Below are 20297 nucleotides of genomic sequence, written 5' to 3' on the forward strand. Positions count from 1 at the left end.
TTATCGGGCCCGGGAGTCGCTCGGGTCTCCACCCCTCTCCAAGGCCGCGCGGCGCGGGGTAGGAAGGAGGATTAACCCCTGGGCTCCTGTCTGGGCGTTTCTCCAGGCGGCCGCGGAGGAGTTCCGCCCCTCGCCCCGTCCAGTCCCGCCCCGCCGCCTCCGCTCTCTCTCGCCCGCACTCGCGCTCCGCTAGTCTCTCCCGCCCAAGGCCCGGCTGCGCTTCCCCGGCCCGCACTGCAAAGCAAGGTGCGGCTGGCGGGCCGCCAGGATGCAGGTCCCGCACAAGGAGCACCTGTACAAGCTGTTGGTGATCGGCGACCTGGGCGTGGGCAAGACCAGCATCATCAAGCGCTACGTGCACCAGAACTTCTCCTCGCACTACCGGGCCACCATCGGCGTGGACTTCGCGCTCAAGGTGCTCCACTGGGACCCGGAGACCGTGGTTCGCCTGCAGCTCTGGGACATCGCAGGTGAGCAGCGGGGGAGGGGATCGGGGGCGGGAGCGCTTCGCAGCGGGTCTCCAGTCGCTGGGCAGCGGCTTGCGGCCAAGTGGGAGACCCAGATCTCCTGGGCGCTGCGCCGCAAGAGACTTTTCCCGGTGGGCTGGAAACTTGGTGTCAAAGAAAACAGTTTCTCTCTCGCGCGCAGAAATTTCAAGTGCATTCACTGGAGCTTTGGGGCTGTTGCTTTATCTCCCTCCCACAGCCTCCCCTGGGATCTCTCGCCCCAGCGCGGGCCTCCCGGGGGACCCAGAGGGAGAATACCCGGAGTTGCATTCAATTCTTGGTCTCCAGCTCATTTTCCGGGCACGGGCAGTCCCGCCGGTGGCGCGGCCCTGAGTGTCCTGCCCGCCCTTCTGTGCTTGGGCCATCGACGGGAAGCCCCTAGACCGGTTCACAGCGGGAACCAGGAGAGTTCCAGGCTAGAGGAGTTTCCCAATTCCAGTTTCCAATCTCTCACTGCATTCCAACTTTTGCTACCCCCCTTTTCTACCCTTCAATCAAGCAAGTTGGACGTTCTCTGCTTTGAGAAAGCCGAGGAACTTTCTGTGTATGTATTGGGGGTAAAGTGTTGTTTCTCTCTCTCTTTCTTTCTGTCTCTCTCTGTCTCTTTGTCTGTCTGTCTGTCCCTCTCTCTCTCTGGCTCTCTGTCATCTATGAAAAGGAGACTGAGTATTATTTTAGGGCCATTTTTGTCTAAGGGTCTATGACATTAGCCACAGATTTCTCGATTTGTCCCTAAAGTTTTCACTGAGAGGTCTGCAAAATGAGAAGCATCTTTACAATGTTTGAAATCAGAATTCGATTCCTAGGGTTTGTACCAGAAGTTAGGCCTTCAGTCTAAGCTTGGGGTATAAAGAGTGAGTCCTTGGACGGAGGCTGTTGGCAACCTGGGCATGTCTAACCCCTCATTACAGTCACTGGCCCTGCCACTCACTTAACCTGCTCAGTGGCTCCAGAGAAGTCCCTTCAGCTCAGCTGCACCCCTGTTAAGTTGGAGAGTGGTTGGACAATGACATCTTAGGACCCTTCCTGCTCAGAAGTTTTAAGGTCCTCTGGGACTCCCTGTGCACCCCTTCAAATAGTCCGCTTCACTTCTGCCTATTTCATAGTCTGTGGCACTAGGAACCTTTATAAGTGCTGGACCCAAACTGGCCGCTTCTCTTGCAGAAAACAGGTTCATTTTAGCTGGTGCGTTTGACTGGAAACTCTTTATCATGGCCTGAAGCGAGAACAAGTGTGGAAAATTTTCAAAAAGGCGTTTCTGGTTCTGGGGACTCCAGTGCCTCTTTAATCATGAGCTTCCAGGTCTTATGATAAAACTCTTGGCATCTGGACAGATTCATGCCTTTGGTGTCATTTTTAGCAGCTCTAGTAGCACAGGGGTTATCAGAGACCAGAAGGTGTCATTGGCCACTATCTGATTGGGCTTTATACCTAGAAAATCCTCTATGAGTCTGTGCACTTCGTTGCTGCTTGTTTCAGTGTCTGACAACTCTTCCGGCTGCATCAAAGTCTCTAGGACCGAAGTTTAGAATTAGCTTACTGTTTGAAGGGGATGTAGCTGTAATTTAGATTTTTATGTAATTTAGATTTTTATGCAAATAATGATGTGACCTCAGACATGTTACATAATGTCTGTGGGTCTCAGTGTCATCACCTAACAGGGACAATAGTAGGGTATAAAGATGAAGAGCATAAATTCCAGAGTCGAACTGCTTCTGTCTGGATCCCTGTTTTACCCCATATGTCCTGGGTGATTTTAGGCAAGTTCGCTAACTTCCTGGTCTCAGTTTCCTTGTCTGTAAATAGATAGAATGCTTTCTCTCAACAAAGGAGCAAACAAGAGATGAACATGTATAAACGCTAGGCAAGAAGGACATGATGTAAATGTGCTAATTAAACCTTGTTAAATGATAATTCCTGGTAAACAATGGGCACATATAATGTTTTCCAAACATCCAGCACTATTTTCCAGCTTTGTCCATATTACCACATGCTGTCTTGAGCAATTTCATTCCCAAGCTTCGAAATACCTCCTGAGCCATGAATCAGTTCTGAAGTTGCCATGGAGGCTATAGTCGCAGAAGTCTGTATAAGTAAGAAATCTGAGGAGCCTTGAGTCCTATAGATACAGTGGTGTGCACCATCTCTGTAGGGAAGCTTCATTTTCCCGGAGCTCTGATGTTTAGTGCTAACCTGTCTTTGGCAGCCTCCAGCCCAAAGGCCCTGTGGGCTGAGTTAGAAGTTGGGCAGCAGGCAAAGCTGGTTGGGGGGAAGTTGGGCCATTGTGGGAAAGGGTGACTGGAGCGCAGTACTGACATGTTTCAAGCTGCATAGCTGGTCCTGTGAGGAGTGAGTTCATATGGAATCCAACCTCAACTTCCCAGCCAGACTTCAGTCAGCTCAGTGTATCTTATAGCATCTTCAGGTCAGCCTGTCTGTCCACCCTTGAGGAATGCTTCTCTGTCTCCTTTGTGCTCACTTCTGGTGTGTGTCTGAAAAGAACAGGTCATGAAAGCTGGGGGACTTGCGTTGAGATTGCCGGGGGTGTGGACGAGGTAGAGGGACATGCCCTGTCTGGATAGGGTATCACATCCATCTGCTAGAGAGGGAATTTTTGCTCAATTAGACTTTTAATATCCATTTGGTTAAATGCCAAGTAGGGTCCTATTTGTTCAGCTAATTCCCATGATGTGTGTCTTGTGGCCACTTAGACGGGCCAGTCTGCTCCTGAAAAAAACTCCAAGAAGTACCTTGCAGGGCTTGTAAATTAGACCTTTTTTTTTTTTTTTAACATCTTTATTGGAGTATAATTGCTTTACAATGGTGTTTAGTTTCTGCTGTATAACAAAGTGAATCAGCTATACCTATACATATATCCCCATATCTCTTCCCTCTTGCGTCTCCCTCCCACCCTCCCTATCCCACCCCTCTACTTGGACATCAAGTACCAAGCTGATCTCCCTGTGCTATGCGGCTGCTTCCCACTAGCTATCTATTTTACATTTGGTAGTATATATAAGCCCATGCCACTCTCTCACTTCATCCAGGCTTACCCTTCCCCCTCCCCAAGCGCTTGTGAAGTAGACCTTTAAACCAGCGTGATGAATCCCAGAAACCCCATAGGGGACAGCAGCTGCCCTGTATCCCAGTGATTCTACCATAGAGGAGCAGCTGAGTTAGCTCTGGGTTCAGAAACTCTTGATAGAGTCAGAGAAGTTAAGTCACTTTGCCCAAGGCCACCCAGCTAATAAGTGGAAGAGCTGGCTTTGAAGCAGGTCTGTCTGATTTGGAATCAAGCCATGCTCTTTATAACCAAAGGCCTGTGAGCGCCTGGTGCAGAGGTGGCCCACTGGGGTGAGTCTTCCTTCCTTTTTAATGGCACTGTTTCTTTAGTAGATAGATTATTCTTGCCTTCTCTCTCCTATTTCTAACATGTTTTTGGATGTTAATCAGTACTGCTGTGCAGAGAGTAGAAGGAACTGGAATGAAAACCTATTTCTGAAAATTTGATTCTTGGTTATAGGGTTTTTTCACTTTATAGAATTATCAAAAAAAAGAAAGAAAGAAAGAAAGAAAAGTTCACCCTTGAGACTCTCCTTTCCTACTCCTCTCCAAATCCTGATGCTGTGATTACTCCATTAGCACTTTCAAAGAGAACTATACAATTTTGTCTAGAACTCTTGATGTGATTTGGGAACTGGCAACAGGAATTAGGACAGTGATAGTAATAGTAGCTAACATCTTTTAGGCATTTATTCTTACAACTGTCTGTGCATATTTAATTTTCCAGTAAAATAGTTGGTTAAATGGTAGTGCTGGAATTTAAAACGTGGCCATTGAATCCAGCATCCAGGTTCCTAACAGCTTTGCTCTACTTCCCACAATTTAAAAATAGAATATTTTAGAATACTAATTAGAATACTAATAAACATACTATTACTTATTCTATCCATAAATTGTGGATATTCTAAAACTGTAATACTTGACATTGGGCAAATCATGAAACCCTGCTGGATCTGAGTTGCTCCATCTTTAAAATGGCAACTGTTTCATTTTCCTGTGATATCACATATTCATGCTGTGTTATCTCTTGCAGTCTCTGTCAGCTTTAATATAGTCTTACTGTGCCCAGTTAGTACGTGGCAGCTTATTCCAACTTCTTTACTTACTAGCTTTGTGACTTGTGCAAGTTACTTAACTTCTATTCCTTGGTTTCCTGTCAAAAAACTGGGGACGACAGCAGAATCTGTATCTTAGCGTTACAAGAATGAAATGAGTTAATTCATATAAAGCTGTGTCCGACACATTCGGAACGTTAGCTATTACTCTTGTTGTTTTAATCGCTATTACAAACTACTTTCACATACATTTTCCTGCTTGATCTTCCCAACGTTGCTGAGGATATTGACAGAGCGGGTAGTGTTAGGCCTATTTTATATGAGATCAAGAATCAGAGACCCAAGGTCACAAGAGCTCGCACATGGCGGAGGAGAATAGGAACAGCAGGTCTGTTTAACTTCATCTTTTATGCATATATATGAGAGAAATGCCCAGGTCTGTTGGTCATCAGAAAACCTGATGCTAGACTTAACAAATACAGTAGAAAATAAATTAAGTTGGCAGGTAATTTAGAGAATGCTTCTTCCCCATGTGAAAGTTTCACTGCAAGACTCTCCTAAATGATAAATTCCCCTATATAGCTAAAACAAGATCCAGAAAAATATTTCCCTGCAGGGCACATCTATACTAACTTTCCCCACCTAAGCTGTGTGACAGAGAAGCATTGGAGAACATTAATTATCCAACAGGCAGAGTGACAGCGGCGGGTAGCCCCGGTCTAGAGTCAGGAGCCTGGAAACGCTGACTGCCCACACCAGTGGCCGTGAGATTCATCTGGGTCACACTGGTGTGTTGTTTTAGTGTCTGTAAAGTGCTTCCACATTGTGAAATTCAACTGAGGGAAGGGATTGGACTTGAGCATCTCTTCAATATCTGTTTCTAAAAGACTAATTCTCCAGGAAGTTTTAGAAGAAACGTTTTAAATATCCACGTAATTAGATCTAAAAATGTAGAAAGAGCTAAATTTGGCAACCACTGTGTCAAACCAAAAAGTAAAAATGCATGGCAAGTCTGGGCCACTTTCTGGTGGGCACTTTATTGCCTTGTTTCTAGCCTGGCTAATTATAGATTTTCTAAATACCGTGTGGATTAACATGCTATGTGCTTACAAGTAAATAGTATGTACACTGAACAAAACAGTGAACTTTCAGAGTGAGGTGAATGATGGGTGGGCCACACACCTCAGGGCTTCTTGCAGGGAGGTCATTAGAATCTCCATGTGTCACAGACACATGGGCATTAGGCCTGTGGGACAAGTCCCCTCATCTAGGCTTTAGAGGACTAGTTCCTCTAGACGAGAGGGCACATAGCAGCCTGACCGAGGAAAGCTAAGTCATTTGAGAGAAGGAGGGAATGCAGGGAACACCTCCCATGTGTGTGGTTGGTTTCTTGAGCAGATGTGTATATTAAATGCCTGGTATGTATTAGGCACTGTGCTAGGTGAGGGGAAAACAGAGAAGGCTAAAGAACTGAACAAGACTTGATTCCTGACCTCAAAAAGTTCACGGTTTAGTGGGCACGACAGCACAGACGCAAATCATTGTAACGGTGAGTAAAGTGTACTGATATAGGTAACTCCAAAATACGCTGGTGATGCAGACGGGGTCCTGTCCACACCACATCCATCCATTCTCTGAGCAGGCTGGACAAAGCCTCTAGCTAGTGTGATATTTCCTGTGTTCTTACCTAGCACCAGTTACTCCCTGTGAGGGACTTCAGGGCCACACGACGTGAGACAGAAGTTCATCCTCTGGCCCTTTTTAATTCCGTCTCCTTCTCCTGGAGAGCTCATGCATTCCCGAGGCTTTAAACTCTATGCTTCTAACTACAAAACTGTGCCTATAACCTTGCCTTCTCACAAGCTTCAGGCCTACAATTTCGTCTTCCTGCTGGACATTGTCTTTATCATATCTCATATATATATTGCAAGATCAATATGTCATAGCCAAGTTGCATAAAAAAAACAAGATGGTTGGTTTTTTCTCTTAATAAAGTAATATATGCTCAATGTAGCAAAAATGGAAAGTGCAAAAGAAAACAACAATACAACAACAAAGGAACACAGCAGAGAATATCTACCATCACACCATCACCCCCTTTTTGTTTTATTTTTGCGGTACGCGGGCCTCTCACTGTTGTGGCCTCTCCTGTTGTGGAGCACAGGCTCCGGACGCGCAGGCTCAGTGGCCATGGCTCACAGGCCCAGCCACTCCGTGGCACGTGGGATCCTCCCGGACCGGGGCATGAACCCGTGTCCCCTGCATCGGCAGGCGGACTCTCAACCACTGCGCCACCAGGGAAGCCCCCATCACCCCTTTTAATGAAAGTAGTAAATGATGCTATTTGTAAACCTCAACTAGACATATCTCTCCACATACTGGTCTTCCTAGTTTATGTGAACTATACTACTTTTTACCCAGTCACTAAGACTTGAAACCTCTGCCATCTTTTCTCCTTCTCTTTTGAGCCACACATGCTATCAATCTCCATGTCAGTTAGTGATTATGCCTCTCCTGTCACGACCTTAGACCAGGGACAGCACTATTATTATGTACCTGTCTTGCTGTCATAGCCACCTGGCTAGTTCTAGTCTCTTCCTCCAACAGTTCTTATATGTGCTAAGGTCAAGTTTATCTTCCCAGAACATCACTTTGGTGGTTCCCCATTGCCAATAGATTATAAACATCATGGTGGAAAGAATTAAAGTGGTTGGGATGAGGTGATTGGAGGCATGGTGACTAGAAGGAAGACAGATTCTAAGTTGTAGAGCTATAGAGGGAGGAGTTCATGGGCTCCTAGAAAGAAGGAGTCAGTGGAGCCCTTGAGGCCCACCCAGGTCAAAAGGAAACCCAGGATCTGTTTCATTCTGGCTTTGTCAGAACACAGGTACTCTCACTGAGGGTCAAAATGGTACTTAAATATTTTGTTCTATTTTACTGCATTTCATTTAAAAGTCTTTTTATTTTTAATTTATTTTAATATTTTAATTTTTATAACATCTTTATTGGAGTATAATTGCTTTACAATGGTATGCTAGTTTCTGCTGTATAACAAAGTGAATCAGCTATATGTATACATATATCCCCATATCCCCTCCCTCTTGTGTCTCCCTCCCACCCCTCTAGGTGGCCACAAAGCACCGAACTGACCTCCCTGTGAGATGCAGCTGCTTCCCACTAGCTATCTATTTTACATTTGGTAGTGTGTATATGTCCATGCCACTCTCTCACTTTGTCCCAGCTTCCCCTTCCCCCTCCCCGTGTCCTCAAGTCCATTCTCTATGTCTTGCATCTTTATTCCTGTCCTGGCCCTAGGTTCTTCAGAACCTTTTTTTTTAGATTCCATATATATGTGTTAGCATATGGTATTTGTTTTTCTCTTTCTGACTTACTTCACTCTGTATGACAGACTCTAAGTCCATCCACCTCACTATAAATAACTCAGTTTCATTTATTTTATGGCTGAGTAATATTCCATTGTATATATGTGCCACATCTTCTTTATCCATTCATCTGTTGATGGACACTTAGGTTGCTTCCATGTCCTGGCTCTTGTAAATAGTGCTGCAATGAACACTGTGGTACATGACTCTTTTGAATTATGCTTTTCTCAGGGTATATGCCCAGTAGTGGGATTGCTGGGTCATATGGTAATTCTATTTTTAGTTTTTTAAGGAACCTCCATACTGTTTTCCAAAGTGGCTGTATCAATTTGCATTCCCACCAACAGTGCAAGAGTGTTCCCTTTTCTCCACACCCTCTCCAGCATTTATTGTTTCTAGATTTTTTGATGATGGCCATTCTGACTGGTGTGAGGTGATACTTCATTGTAGTTTTGATTTGCATTTCTCTAATGATTAGTGATGTTGAGCATTCTTTCATGTGTTTGTTGGCAATCTGTAATATCTTCTTTGGAGAAATGTTTATTTAGGTCTTCTGCCCATTTTTGGATTGGGTTGTTTGTTTTTTTGATATTGAGCTGCATGAGCTGCTTGTGTAGTTTGGAGATTAATCCTTTGTCAGTTGGTTTGTTTGCAAATATTTTCTCCCCTTCTTAGGGTTGTCTGAAAGTCATTTTAAAACCTCAGGATTTGAGAGTTGTAAGATCTTGACTGGGAAAATTTATTCATTCACTTGATAAGCATAGGGTTTTAGGGGGGAATGAAATGGACATTGGTATGGAATCTGATATTCTGGTGGAGCATAAAGATATTTAAAGATAATCATGGAGATAATTACTGACTGTTTTGATAAGTGCCCTGAAGGAGAAATGTCGGGTGCTAAAGAAGGTCAAAACGTGACATCTGCCATAGCCATGGTGTGGAGGTGAGGGGACGTGGTGAGGGCTGTGGGTCGTCCGGCATTGCCGGCGATTACAATGTAAGGAGAGAGGTGGTGAGAGGGAACCGCAGTCAAATTAGGAGAGGATGTATTTGCTAAGCCAATGGTTAAGAGTGATAGTTCCTTACATTAATCAATTTATCAAAGTAAACTTTGCAGTTTAAAACAGCACAATGATCCTGCTAAATGGGTCATATTATTTCCAGTTTTATAGGTGAGGAAACTGGGCCAAGGGTAAGTAGAACATGGTGCCTGGTACATTATAGTTGCTCAGTGAAAGTGGTTTGGTGTTCAATAGCCAGTGGGGTTGGTCCTTAGAGTCACTGCTCACCTGAAAGCATTTTGAAGAGAGTTGTCTTGTGGTAGGTTTAGGGCCCGATTGCTCCCTCTTCTGAGAATTCACTTTGGGAAGCCCTGCTTTCAAACCATTGAGAACCCTTTTTATTATTTTACTCTCTTTGATTCTGGGAGGGATATTCCCAGATGGATATGGTGGCTCCTGGGGTGGAATTCGGGTTTATTTTATCAAGGAAAGATCCTCACCTTCTAGGTGGGTGTACTAGAGTAGTCTCCATCAACTTGGCAAAGTCAAGTCTGAGACTCTAGCCTGGGGTTCCAAATTATTGAGTTCCACTATTTTTTTTCAGCTGTTCAAGAGCTTCGTTGAGAAGTTATGTTATCTTAAACTATTCATTGAAAATAACTCAGTTTTTTTTTTTTTTTTTTTTGGTACGCGGGCGTCTCACAGTTGTGGCCTCTCCCGTTGCAGAGCACAGGCTCCGGACGTGCAGGCTCAGCGGCCATGGCTCACGGGCCCAGCCGCTCCGCGGCATGTGGGATCTTCCCGGACCGGGGCATGAACCCGTGTCCCCTGCATCGGCAGGCGAACTCTCAACCACTGCGCCACCAGGGAAGCCCTAACTCAGGTTTTAAATTTCACCATTCCCCACTCCCTTTAGTTTTCCATTCTCACATATTAATCAAATCCTGTCTTTTCTACCTTGACAAATAACTCTATCTTATCCCTCCTTTCAGTAGCCATGTCTTCTTCACAACTTATCTGAACTACTGTAGCATCATCCTGATGCCCATCCCTTCCTCAGGCTTTCCCACCCATCAGCTTGTCATCTACAGAGGTGAGGCTTCTTAGCATGGCATCATTCTCTAGTTAGGTGTTCTCCAGTTTGGCATCCTTCAGTGGATCCTCATCACTTTCGGAATGAAAGACTAAACATTTCAGCATGAAATTCACGGCCTTTCATGATCCTGCCTCTGTCACCCATTCCAGTCTCATCTCTCGTATGTATGATTCTTGACCATTCTGGATATCGTATAATGCCTTCAGTTCAACCACCTTTCCCTTATACTGTGGCTCATACAATTTCCTCTGGCTAACTACACTTTCCCTCTTCTTTACTTAGATAGCTTCTATGGGTCCTCTGTCACTTACCCATCTCATCTCCTTCAGGAAGTCTCTTTTGAGTCCCTGTGACTGAGGGAGATACTGTTTATCTCCTCTCATAATATACCATGCTTACTTCAGATTAGAAGTCCTCTACTACTGCATTGGAATGCTTTTTCCTTCCAGCTGTAACCCTAGTACTTGGTACTAGTGGGTGCTTAATGAGTATTTGTTCACTAAAAATTTTCAGTCAACTATTTCATCATTGCTCTAAAAATTTCTTTAATAAACAAAAGAAACTTTTTGTTTATGAACAAAATACAAGTTTTTTCATGCTTGAAAGACTTTGTAATTTTATGAACATTGACATATGAAAAATGCATACATTTTAGAATCGATAAATATGGTGATCACTTTTCTTAAGTTGGCATTCATTTTATTTTTCACCATAAAAACTGGAGAGTGACCTTAAAGACCATTCTTAAAAACTGTGCTTCTTCATTTAACAAAATCTTCATAATTCGGAGGAAAATGTCATTCATTTGGAGGTCAAATGACAAAACTGTTTTTATTTATGTTTTTGGATAGATTAGATGGAGCAATATAGGTAATTTTCACAGAGTTAAAACCTTGAGGGTTCATCAAACCAAATCCTTCATTTTACAGATGAGGAAGTTATGCTCTGAAAGGGGGTTCGTATTAGTTTCTCAGGCTCAGAGAGCTAGTTAGTGGTAGAACTAGAACCAGAATACAGGCTTCTCTGGTTTATTAATGATGGGATTTGACGAATTAAAAACTTCTTTTTAACACCAGATGTCTTGCTGTTGTCTCAAGTACTGGGGCACAAAAAAAATGAACTTAGCATTCATCCAGCTATGGGAGTTCATGCCATAAAGAAGAGAGGATGGGGTTTCCCTGGTGGTGCAGTGGTTGAGAGTCCGCCTGCCAATGCAGGGGACACAGGTTCGTGCCCCGGTCCGGGAAGATCCCGCATGCTGCGGAGCGGCTGAGCCCGTGAGCCATGGCCGCTGAGCCTGCACATCCGGAGCCTGTGCTCCGCAACGGGAGAGGCCACAACAGTGAGAGGCCCACATACCGCAAAAAAAAAAAAAAAAAAAAAGAAGAGAGGATGGTGGTATGGAATTGGGGTGAACCAAAGTCACCCACAGTTTGGCTTCAAATGACATGCCTAATATAATTTCCCCCAGTGCTCCCTTATGAGGCTTCCAGTGTGGCCATTTGGACTCCTTGCTCTTCCTTACTCACACCCCGTGTTTGTTGCTTCTGTGCCTTTGCTCCTGCCCTTCTTGCTAGTTCACATGCCCTTCCATTTATTTCAACGTATCCAAAACCTACGTGATGTTTAAGACCCACCTGAAAGGGCAACTCCTCTACAAAGATTTCCTGAATTCTCTCCTTCCAGTGGTAACCTCTTCCTCCCTTGAATCCGACACGACTCTACTCCCTTCTGGCACGTCTCCCTTTAGCAATTCATTAGAGTTATGTTGTACTTCTCCAGATATCCTTTCCGATTTTTAGCAGAGCTTGACACAATTACTTGTTACATAATTTAATGAAACGACTGTGGAGTTAGCAAAGAAGTAGAAAAGGAGAAAGTACTATGGAGGAGGAGAACGAAGCCAAAGCAGGTTTTGGATGCAAAGGGAAGAGAGTTCAGGAAGAGGATAGTCAATCATTTCAAATGTCTGGGAGAAATCAGAATTATTACTCTTTGCCCCAAGTCACTATTTTTTGTAGCCTGTGTTATCCTGATACATGATTTAACCTTTCTTCCTCATCAGCCTTACATGCATCTGCTCTCTCAGGAAGAACAATGGAAAACTTAGCTTCTTGTGAACTCCTCAGCCTATTGGAGACCAAGAAATTATCTACAGTGTGAGGGATTCAAACACATTTCAATCTAATTTGTAGGGTGAAGTTGAAAACAAATTGATTTAAATTACTTGTTGGGAGGACTGTTTTCCGCCTGCAATATAACGTGTTATTAATAGCCACCATTTATTGGGTGTTAGGCATGGTGCCGTGCATTTTTATGTATCATTTTATTTACTGCTCACAGGGAACTGATCTGTAGGTACTGTTACTAACCCTATCATAAAGAGGAGAGAGCTATGCTTATACAGGCTAGAAAACAGATAAACGCTCAAAATTTTTCAAAAGTCACACAGAAGGTAAGAGATGATGCTAGGATATGAACTGAGATTTGTCTAGTTACAAATTCTATTTTGTAACCGCTCCACTCTACTATTTCCTATTGTGTAATATAACAATGCAATTGTTTTCACATATCATGGATTAAGTTGCATTTTGAAGATGTACATTATTTATTTTAAAGGAATATTATTATTTTTAGCCTTTCTACTTTGGACAGGGCTAAGAGTTGGATGAGCTGAGTTCTTTGCACACGTCATTGCTTAGACTATGTCGTTGGTTTGGGTTAATAAGAACCATACTAATATACTACTTGAGACAGGAAAACCACAGTGCCTAAGGGACACAGTCTCTTGTTTGAGAATTAAAGATAAGAATGGCTATGATGCTTGATGTTATTGGAATAAAAATTAAGTCTTGTACGGTGGTAGAGATGTGTGTGTGTGTGTGTGTGTGTGTGTGTGTGTGTGTTTTAAACTTAAACAAAACAATCCTCCAGGCTAGGCTTGGGAGAGGTTCTCAAACTTCCACAGTTCACAGAACCTTTGGCATCAAAGTAATTTTTTCATGGTACCTCTAAGACAATAGAAATACCTAAAAGCTCTGTTTGTTAAATAGTTAGCACCGAACAATTTAATAAGTATTATAGTTTAATAATTAATAGGCCTTTGGAAAAAATGGAAGACATAAATTAAAAGAAAATGATTTTTATTTCACTTTTAATAACTATATTTATTATTGGCATATGCATTGCTTTGGGCCATAGAATAGTATCTCAAAACTTTGAGTCAGAGTGGACACCACCACCCTCATTTCCTGTTTCTCATTGATTTTCACATGACTCTTGCTTTTTATCCCACAAACTGCAAAAACCCCAGCTTCAAAAAGATATGATCACATCAAAGGGAATATAGTACAACCTAATGTTAAAATTGTGAACTGCCTCTAGCTAGTAGTTCCTGAGGTGTCTAATTGATCTTGAGCACCACTGTGCTTGCCTTAAAATTTAAAATTATCTTGTTGCAACCCTGTGAGTTCACTGAGGCACCCCCAAAGCACCTGGGCACACATTTGGGGAGTTTTACCTCTGAAGGAATCAGGAAATTCTTTAAGAGTGAAACCCTTAGAGTCCAGGGTCCCTTTTGAGTTATTTATAAAAGTATCTTTAAAGGTTACTTAGAGGTGATGTCTCAAATGGTAAGTAATTCAAAGATAGCTTTTTATTTAATACATTTGAGCTTGTAATTCAGTGGACGTATGTTTAGGTTGTTTGCTAGCTGTTTGTTTAGGTTGTAATTGGTTTAATTAAAAACATGAGATGCTGATCCTTCTATCTTGATTCTTGCCAACCTCTCTTCTGTGACATGGTTTCATTCCCTTCCTCCATCCAATATTGCAAACTGCATTACTATATGATCTTGTTTCTTCTCTATCCAAGTGAGTTATTTCATTTAAACTGAGTAGTGTCAGACCCCAGTCAAAAATAATTCTGAAAAAAAATCTCCTGAGGTACTGGGATACTCATTTTCACACACACACGCACACATGCACACACACACACACGCACACACACACAGCTTTAAATATAAATTTAGAATTTAATGAGAATATTTTCAAAGTTTAATTTAAAAATAGATCACTATAACCCAGCCACCCTTGCTGTCTATAATGCTATTGCTTATGGACCCTAAGAAACCAATCATTACGTTTTATGCCATCCTATTCTCTTGCACAATCTAGCTAAATTCAATACACTGCATCTGGCTTTACCTTCTTGTTAAGTAGAGACAAGACTTGCCTATAAGACGTGACAACCAGTAGTAAGATGAAATGAGAGCCACTGTTTATAGGGGAACTAAAGGAATTGTGGAGAGGTGCTTCTGAACTGGGGACAGATATTTTTCAGAGTGGATTTTAAGAATGAGCAGGAGTTTAGTAGGCATGGAAAGTAAATGAGTTGGATTAGAGATCTTGCTTTATTCATTCCACTCCTCTCTCTGCTGGGGCTCCCTTTCACAAAGACGAAATCAATATTAATTGCTACTTTATTATGTAAAGAGTACTTGTATTACCAGTTCCATTTTATTTCGCAAGACCATTGTGAGCACCGACAGAGAGGCTCTCAGAGTGCATGTGCTAGGGAGAGATAGGGGACAGTTTTGGAGGAATTCAACAGTGGGCTCAAGGAGTCTACAGCGTAACCGGGGACATGGTCTGCGGAGGTTTGCAGCACATAAAAAGCAGTATGAGGCAGGGCCTGACTGAATGGGCGAGCAAGTGATACATTCAGTCAGCGCTGTGTGAGTATAGGGGAGGAAAGAATTGAGCCCGGGGCCAAGTAGTCAGAAAATGCTACAAGAAGGTGGGGGTTGGTACAACCTTGAAGAATAGGTAGGATTTAGTTAGGCAGAGAATCAGAGGTAGGGTGTGTTCCAGTGAGGATAGGAGTGCCGTGGAAGGAGTGTGAATGAAAGCAAGAGGCAGAATTTAGCAGAGCCTAGCAAGGCATAGTTTGGGGCAGGACGCTGACCTCGGTCTGAGGATTAGCCTTTAACTTGTAGATCGAGGTGTGCAACCTTAAAAATCCCATAGGAGCCCAGAGGGTAAAATAAATGAACTCTTTTCTCTACCGGGCCAACATTTGTTTATCTTTCGAGATCCTCTCTGAAAAACTCTGTTCTCACTCTGGACCACACAAGCTACTGCTCCCTGTTTCCCTAGGAAATGGGCACAAAACTTCCCCTCAATCCTGGCTCCCATTTTGTTTTTCCACAAAACGTCACATCCAGCTAGAGGGATGTATTAAGAGTGAGGCCAAGTGTGTTAAAGAGTATTTTGATGCAAAGAAACAATCCTGGGATCCTATGTAACCATCTATAAGAGACTTAGTGTAAGAAAAATGGATCAATAGCAATGATTTATTTTAAAATAAAACTATATACATTTCATTGAATTCTAAATATTTTGTTAGAATTATTTTAATAAAATGGATATAGATACATACATTTAAATTTAGAGCAGTTTTTTGTGGTATCTAGCAATGTCAAAGGAATAGTATCTCAGCCAGCTTTTTTTCTTTAACACTGAGTATTTGGTACTGATCAGCGCAAATGAACCTGACAACATTATTCATATAATGCAGACCCTGGATTTCTGAATATTCTGAGTTTTTAAGACGTTCCAATATTTGTATTTATTTTCCAATTTATAACTGTTGGGAAATAGCTCAAATTGCTTTAAATCTTGTGTGGGTCCCATAACATGTTCGCCGCCTAACCTCCCAATTTTGGCATCTGTTTTAGGCAGTAGTGAGTTTAAGTAGGCAAATGATAGGGTGAAAAGAGGGCTTTGGGTGGTGAATCTGGCAGAGGTGTACAGAAATTAAAATACAAAGTAAATCTCCAGTCCTGACCCCCCGCCCTGGAACTTCAGACTCCTCTATCCAACTGCCTATTCGACGTATCTATGTAACAGACATCTCAAACCTAACATAACAGTCAAAGTCCCAGTCTACTTCCACAAAACCTGTGTCTCCAAAAGCCTACTCCATCTCAGCTAATGGCAACTCCATACTTTCAAAAATTCAGGTCAAAAGCTTGTGGGTCATGCTTGAATCATCTCATAATTTATAGCCCACCTATCTTCTCTATCTCCAAATATATCTGGAAAACAACCAATCTGGACCATCTTCACCACTACCACTTTGGTCCACATCATTATCTCTTGCCTGGATTATGGTTTCCCTACTTCCGACCTTGACTAAGTCATTCCTCAGTGCAGCAGCCACAGTTATCCACTTGCTTCTGTCAGTTCATGTTTCTCATCTGCTCACAATCGTTCAGTGCTTTCTTCTTTCATCCAGAATAAAAGGCAGCATCAGTATAATAGCCTGAAACCGTCTACAGTCTGGATCCTGTGATCTGCCTGCCTCATCACAGGCTACTCCTCCCCTTGCTCCGCCCTCTCCAGCCAACAGTCTCCTTGCTGTTCTCCACATGCTGGCCAGACACGTCTGTGCCTCTGCATCTCTGTACCTGCCATTCCCTCTATCTAAAGCCCTCTTCTCCTAAACATCCATATGACTTGTTCCTTTACCTCTTTTTAGTCTTTACTCAAATGATACCTTCTTAGTGAGCCATCCATCCATCCTGCTTAACTGTACCCTTGCCTCCAGCATACCTGTTTCTCCTTTGCTGCTTTATTTTTCTCCGTAGTACTTTTTACCAGATAATGTAGTGTTATACGTATCTTACTTTTTTGTTTACTGTTGATCTCTTTTTACTAGAATGTAAGCTTCATGAGGGCAACGATTTTTGTTTTTTCTTAGTTGCTGATTTTTTCTAGTTGCATGTTTCTAGTGTCTGGAAATTAATTGGAGTTCAAAATATTTTGTTAGATGAATGAAAGAAATGAGGTGAGATGAGACAAACTTAAAGTGATTTCACTGGGAGTGGAAAGAAAGTGATGATTGCTAGTGACATGGCAGAGGATGACTCTTAAAGACTTGTTAAGCCTGCCAGTAATCATTGGGAGGGAGTAAAGAATTAGGGGTTATTTCTTCACTCAGCAAAGACGTCTTACTGAACACTTAGTGGGCACACAGGGCAGTGTTTGTCAGGGGGCTGCAGAAACTTGGTCTGGCTAGGGAGAGAGGTTGGCAGTTTTGTAGGGGAAGATTACACAAGGTTAATTCTAGAATAGAAGCCTAGATGACTTGGAAAAATGGTGATCGATTGACACTTTTCTGTCGCTGGTTTGGTGGAGCAAAGAAGTGAGGAGAGAAGATGAAAAAGTTTCAGAACTACTGCCAGAGGGTCAGATGGGCTCTTAAAAAATGCAGAAAACTTTTCTTACCAGGTTGTCGGCCTGACTCTGATCCTAGTCTGGTGGGTTTCCCTGAGCCTTCAAAACCAGCTTACGCCACTATAAGTTCAGTGGCCATTTGATCATCATAGCAATTGGATAGTTTTTTTTTCCTTCAGATCCTTGTTCAAAACTCATATTTACTTTTGGTTTTATTTTCCTGCTTTTCAGACCATTACTGTCTAGAAATAAAGAGCATGCCTTGGTGGTACTTTTAGCTCTACTGATTGTGCCATGACCCCAAAAATATATGTTTAGAATAGAGTAAACTGATTCCAAGAGATTATTTCTTAAGAGGATGAGAATGATTACAAAAACATAACATTCCAATCTGAAACTCGTTGCAACAGATATGCACATAACCTTGTTAGAATAATGTTAATTTTCTCCATCAGTGAACATCTATTGATTATTTGCTGAAAACAAGAGCAGAATATAAAGTGCATCAGTATGCGGCATTGGCTCATGAATACAAGACAACGCTGTATTTTAGAGGAAGGAGGAATCTTAATTTCAGTTTATTTCTACTGTAGTGTCGTGAGCTATACCATATCCAAAACGTGGAGAAATAGGCCGCGGATATACAACCTTAAAATGTGACCAACCTGTTTTCCAGGTTTTTCCAATGCCAAGTTGGAGAGAGAAGCATGAAGACACAGCATGATAAGAGTGAATGGAATAGGATAAAGGAAATGCTATGGGGTCGTGAAAAAGGGAGCCATGGTTCCAGCTGGCAGGATGTGTGAGGTTTCAGGGCACAATGATAGGCTGCATAGGATTTGATTGAAGGTGAGAGGGGAGATGGGGAGGCAATTCAGGCTTTGGGAACAGAGCTGCAAAAAGGCAAGAAAAGCCAGGGAGTAATGCAGGATGTGTTTCAGGAAGGACAAGTAGTCCAGTGCGGCTTGCCTGTGGAACACTCTGAAGGAAGGGACAGGAGAGGAGTTTGAAAGGGTGGTTGGGCCAAAGGCTCCAAATGTGTAGTCTTCATAGAAGTGTAATGTAAGAGTCATTGGAGGGCTGAAAGGGCAGAGCATCATGGTAATATTTATATATTATATTATATTATATTATATATATATTATATATAATATATATATTTTATTTATATATATAATATTTATATTTTGAAAGTGGATTCTGATAAGACTTCACCTAGGGAGGGCTTTAAAAAACAGTTTCCTGCGTCCCACACAAAACCAGTACAATAAGAATCTCTGAGGAGGATGCCCTGGGAATGGGTGGTCTGTAAATAGCTCAGATGATTTCTTTTCCCCCCTAGCTCTATTGAGATATAATTGACATATAACTTTGTGTAAGTTTAAGGTGTACAACATGATGACTTGCTATATGTCTATATTGTGAAACCATTACCACAGTGAGGTTAGTTAACATCTTTATCACGTCACCTAATTACCTTTTTGTATGTGTGTTTGGTAAGAACATATAAGACTTAGTCTTTCAACAACTTTCTATTATGTAATACAGTATTGTTGACTATAGTCACCGTGCTGTACATCAGATCCCCAGAATTTATTCATCTTACAGCTGGAAGTTTATACCCTTTGACCAACATCTCCCCATTTCTCCCATCCCCTAGCCTCTGGCAACCACTGTTCTACTCTCTGTTTTAATGAATTTTGACTGTTTATGGCGTTCTTAGATTCCTCACATAAGTGAGATTGTACAGTATTTTTCTTCCTCTGACTTATTTCCTCAACATAATGCTCTCATAACATTTGCCCGTGTTGTTGCAAAAGGCAGGATTTCCTTCTTTTTTTATGACTGAATAACATTCTGTTGTACATGTATATAGTTGGTCCTCTGTATCTGCAGATTCCACATCTGCAGATACAGAGGGTGGGTGTACTAGGTCATTTTATCAGGGACTTGAGCACCCTAAGAGTTTTGTAACTTTAGTGGGTCCTGGAACCAATCCCCTGTGGATACTGAGAGACGACCACAGCACATTTTCTTTACGCATTCATCTGTCGACGGACATTTACGTTGTTTCTATGTCTTGGCTATTGTCACGAATGCTGCAAAGAACATAGGTGTGCAGATATCTCTTCAAGGCAGTGATTTCATTTCCTTTATATATACCCAGCAGGTGATTTTTTATGCTGCCTGAATGGCAACTGTCTAAAAACCTGTGTTATATTTACATTTATTTTAAGGGAAAGAGGGAGTGACAAAAATTGAGATGCTGAGAGCCCCAATTAGGAGCTTTCAGTGGTCCAAATGAGGAGCATTGATGGCCTGAAGTGGATCAGTGGCAGTGCTGCTGGAGAGGAGGGGGCAAAGTCAAGAGCCCCCTTTGAAATGGAAGTGTTGATAGGATATTGGAGACCCTTTGGATATGGGGATGAGGAAGGAGTTGGAAGATGACTTGAAGGTACCACTCTGGGTGGCATTGTGGATGGTGATGCTGTGAACCAGTGTGGGGAACACAGGAGGAATGGGAGGTAGAGAGCTGGATGCCTGCATACTGGGGAGGTTGATCAAAAGGGGTTGTCAGAGGTAATAATGAATTTAGTTTACGTATCCATTCCAGTTCCTTATTTTTACCAATGAGCCAACGGAGGCTCAGAATGGTGAAGTGGCTGATCTGAGGTCACAGAGTTAGCTGGTTAATAGAAAACCCTCTTGTTGTTTTTATGTCATCTAGCAGGTACACTGCTTGGTTATGCCCGCTGAGAGCATCCGGATAGTACTAATTATCAAGTGAAAAATATTAAATACACGCTATGGCTATGTTGCTGGTGTATGTTTTTAGCTGAGTCCATGACACCAAATGGGCCCCTTCATGCAGTTGGAACAGAGGACCAGATGTTGATTTAATGGTGGTATCATAGGGGTAGAAGGCATGAAAACAGAAAGGGGCTGTAGGGATCG

The 20297-nt window shown here is 42.4% G+C and overlaps 1 protein-coding gene across 1 annotated transcript in view; it reads left to right on the plus strand.

Annotated features, from left to right (window-relative positions):
- The first annotated feature begins 213 nt into the window (after positions 1–213).
- The window catches only part of RAB38 (RAB38, member RAS oncogene family), a 70074-nt gene continuing 49990 nt past the window's right edge, over positions 214–20297 (plus strand). Inside the window, exon 1 of the mRNA XM_082844931.1 lies at positions 214–470. Coding sequence (XP_082701057.1) covers positions 269–470 — 202 coding nt within the window. The 5' untranslated portion in view covers positions 214–268. The remainder of the gene's footprint in view (positions 471–20297) is intronic.

The sequence above is a fragment of the Leucopleurus acutus genome, assembly GCF_964270905.1.
Source record: "Leucopleurus acutus genome assembly, chromosome: 8".
NCBI classification, from domain to species: domain Eukaryota; kingdom Metazoa; phylum Chordata; class Mammalia; order Artiodactyla; family Delphinidae; genus Leucopleurus; species Leucopleurus acutus.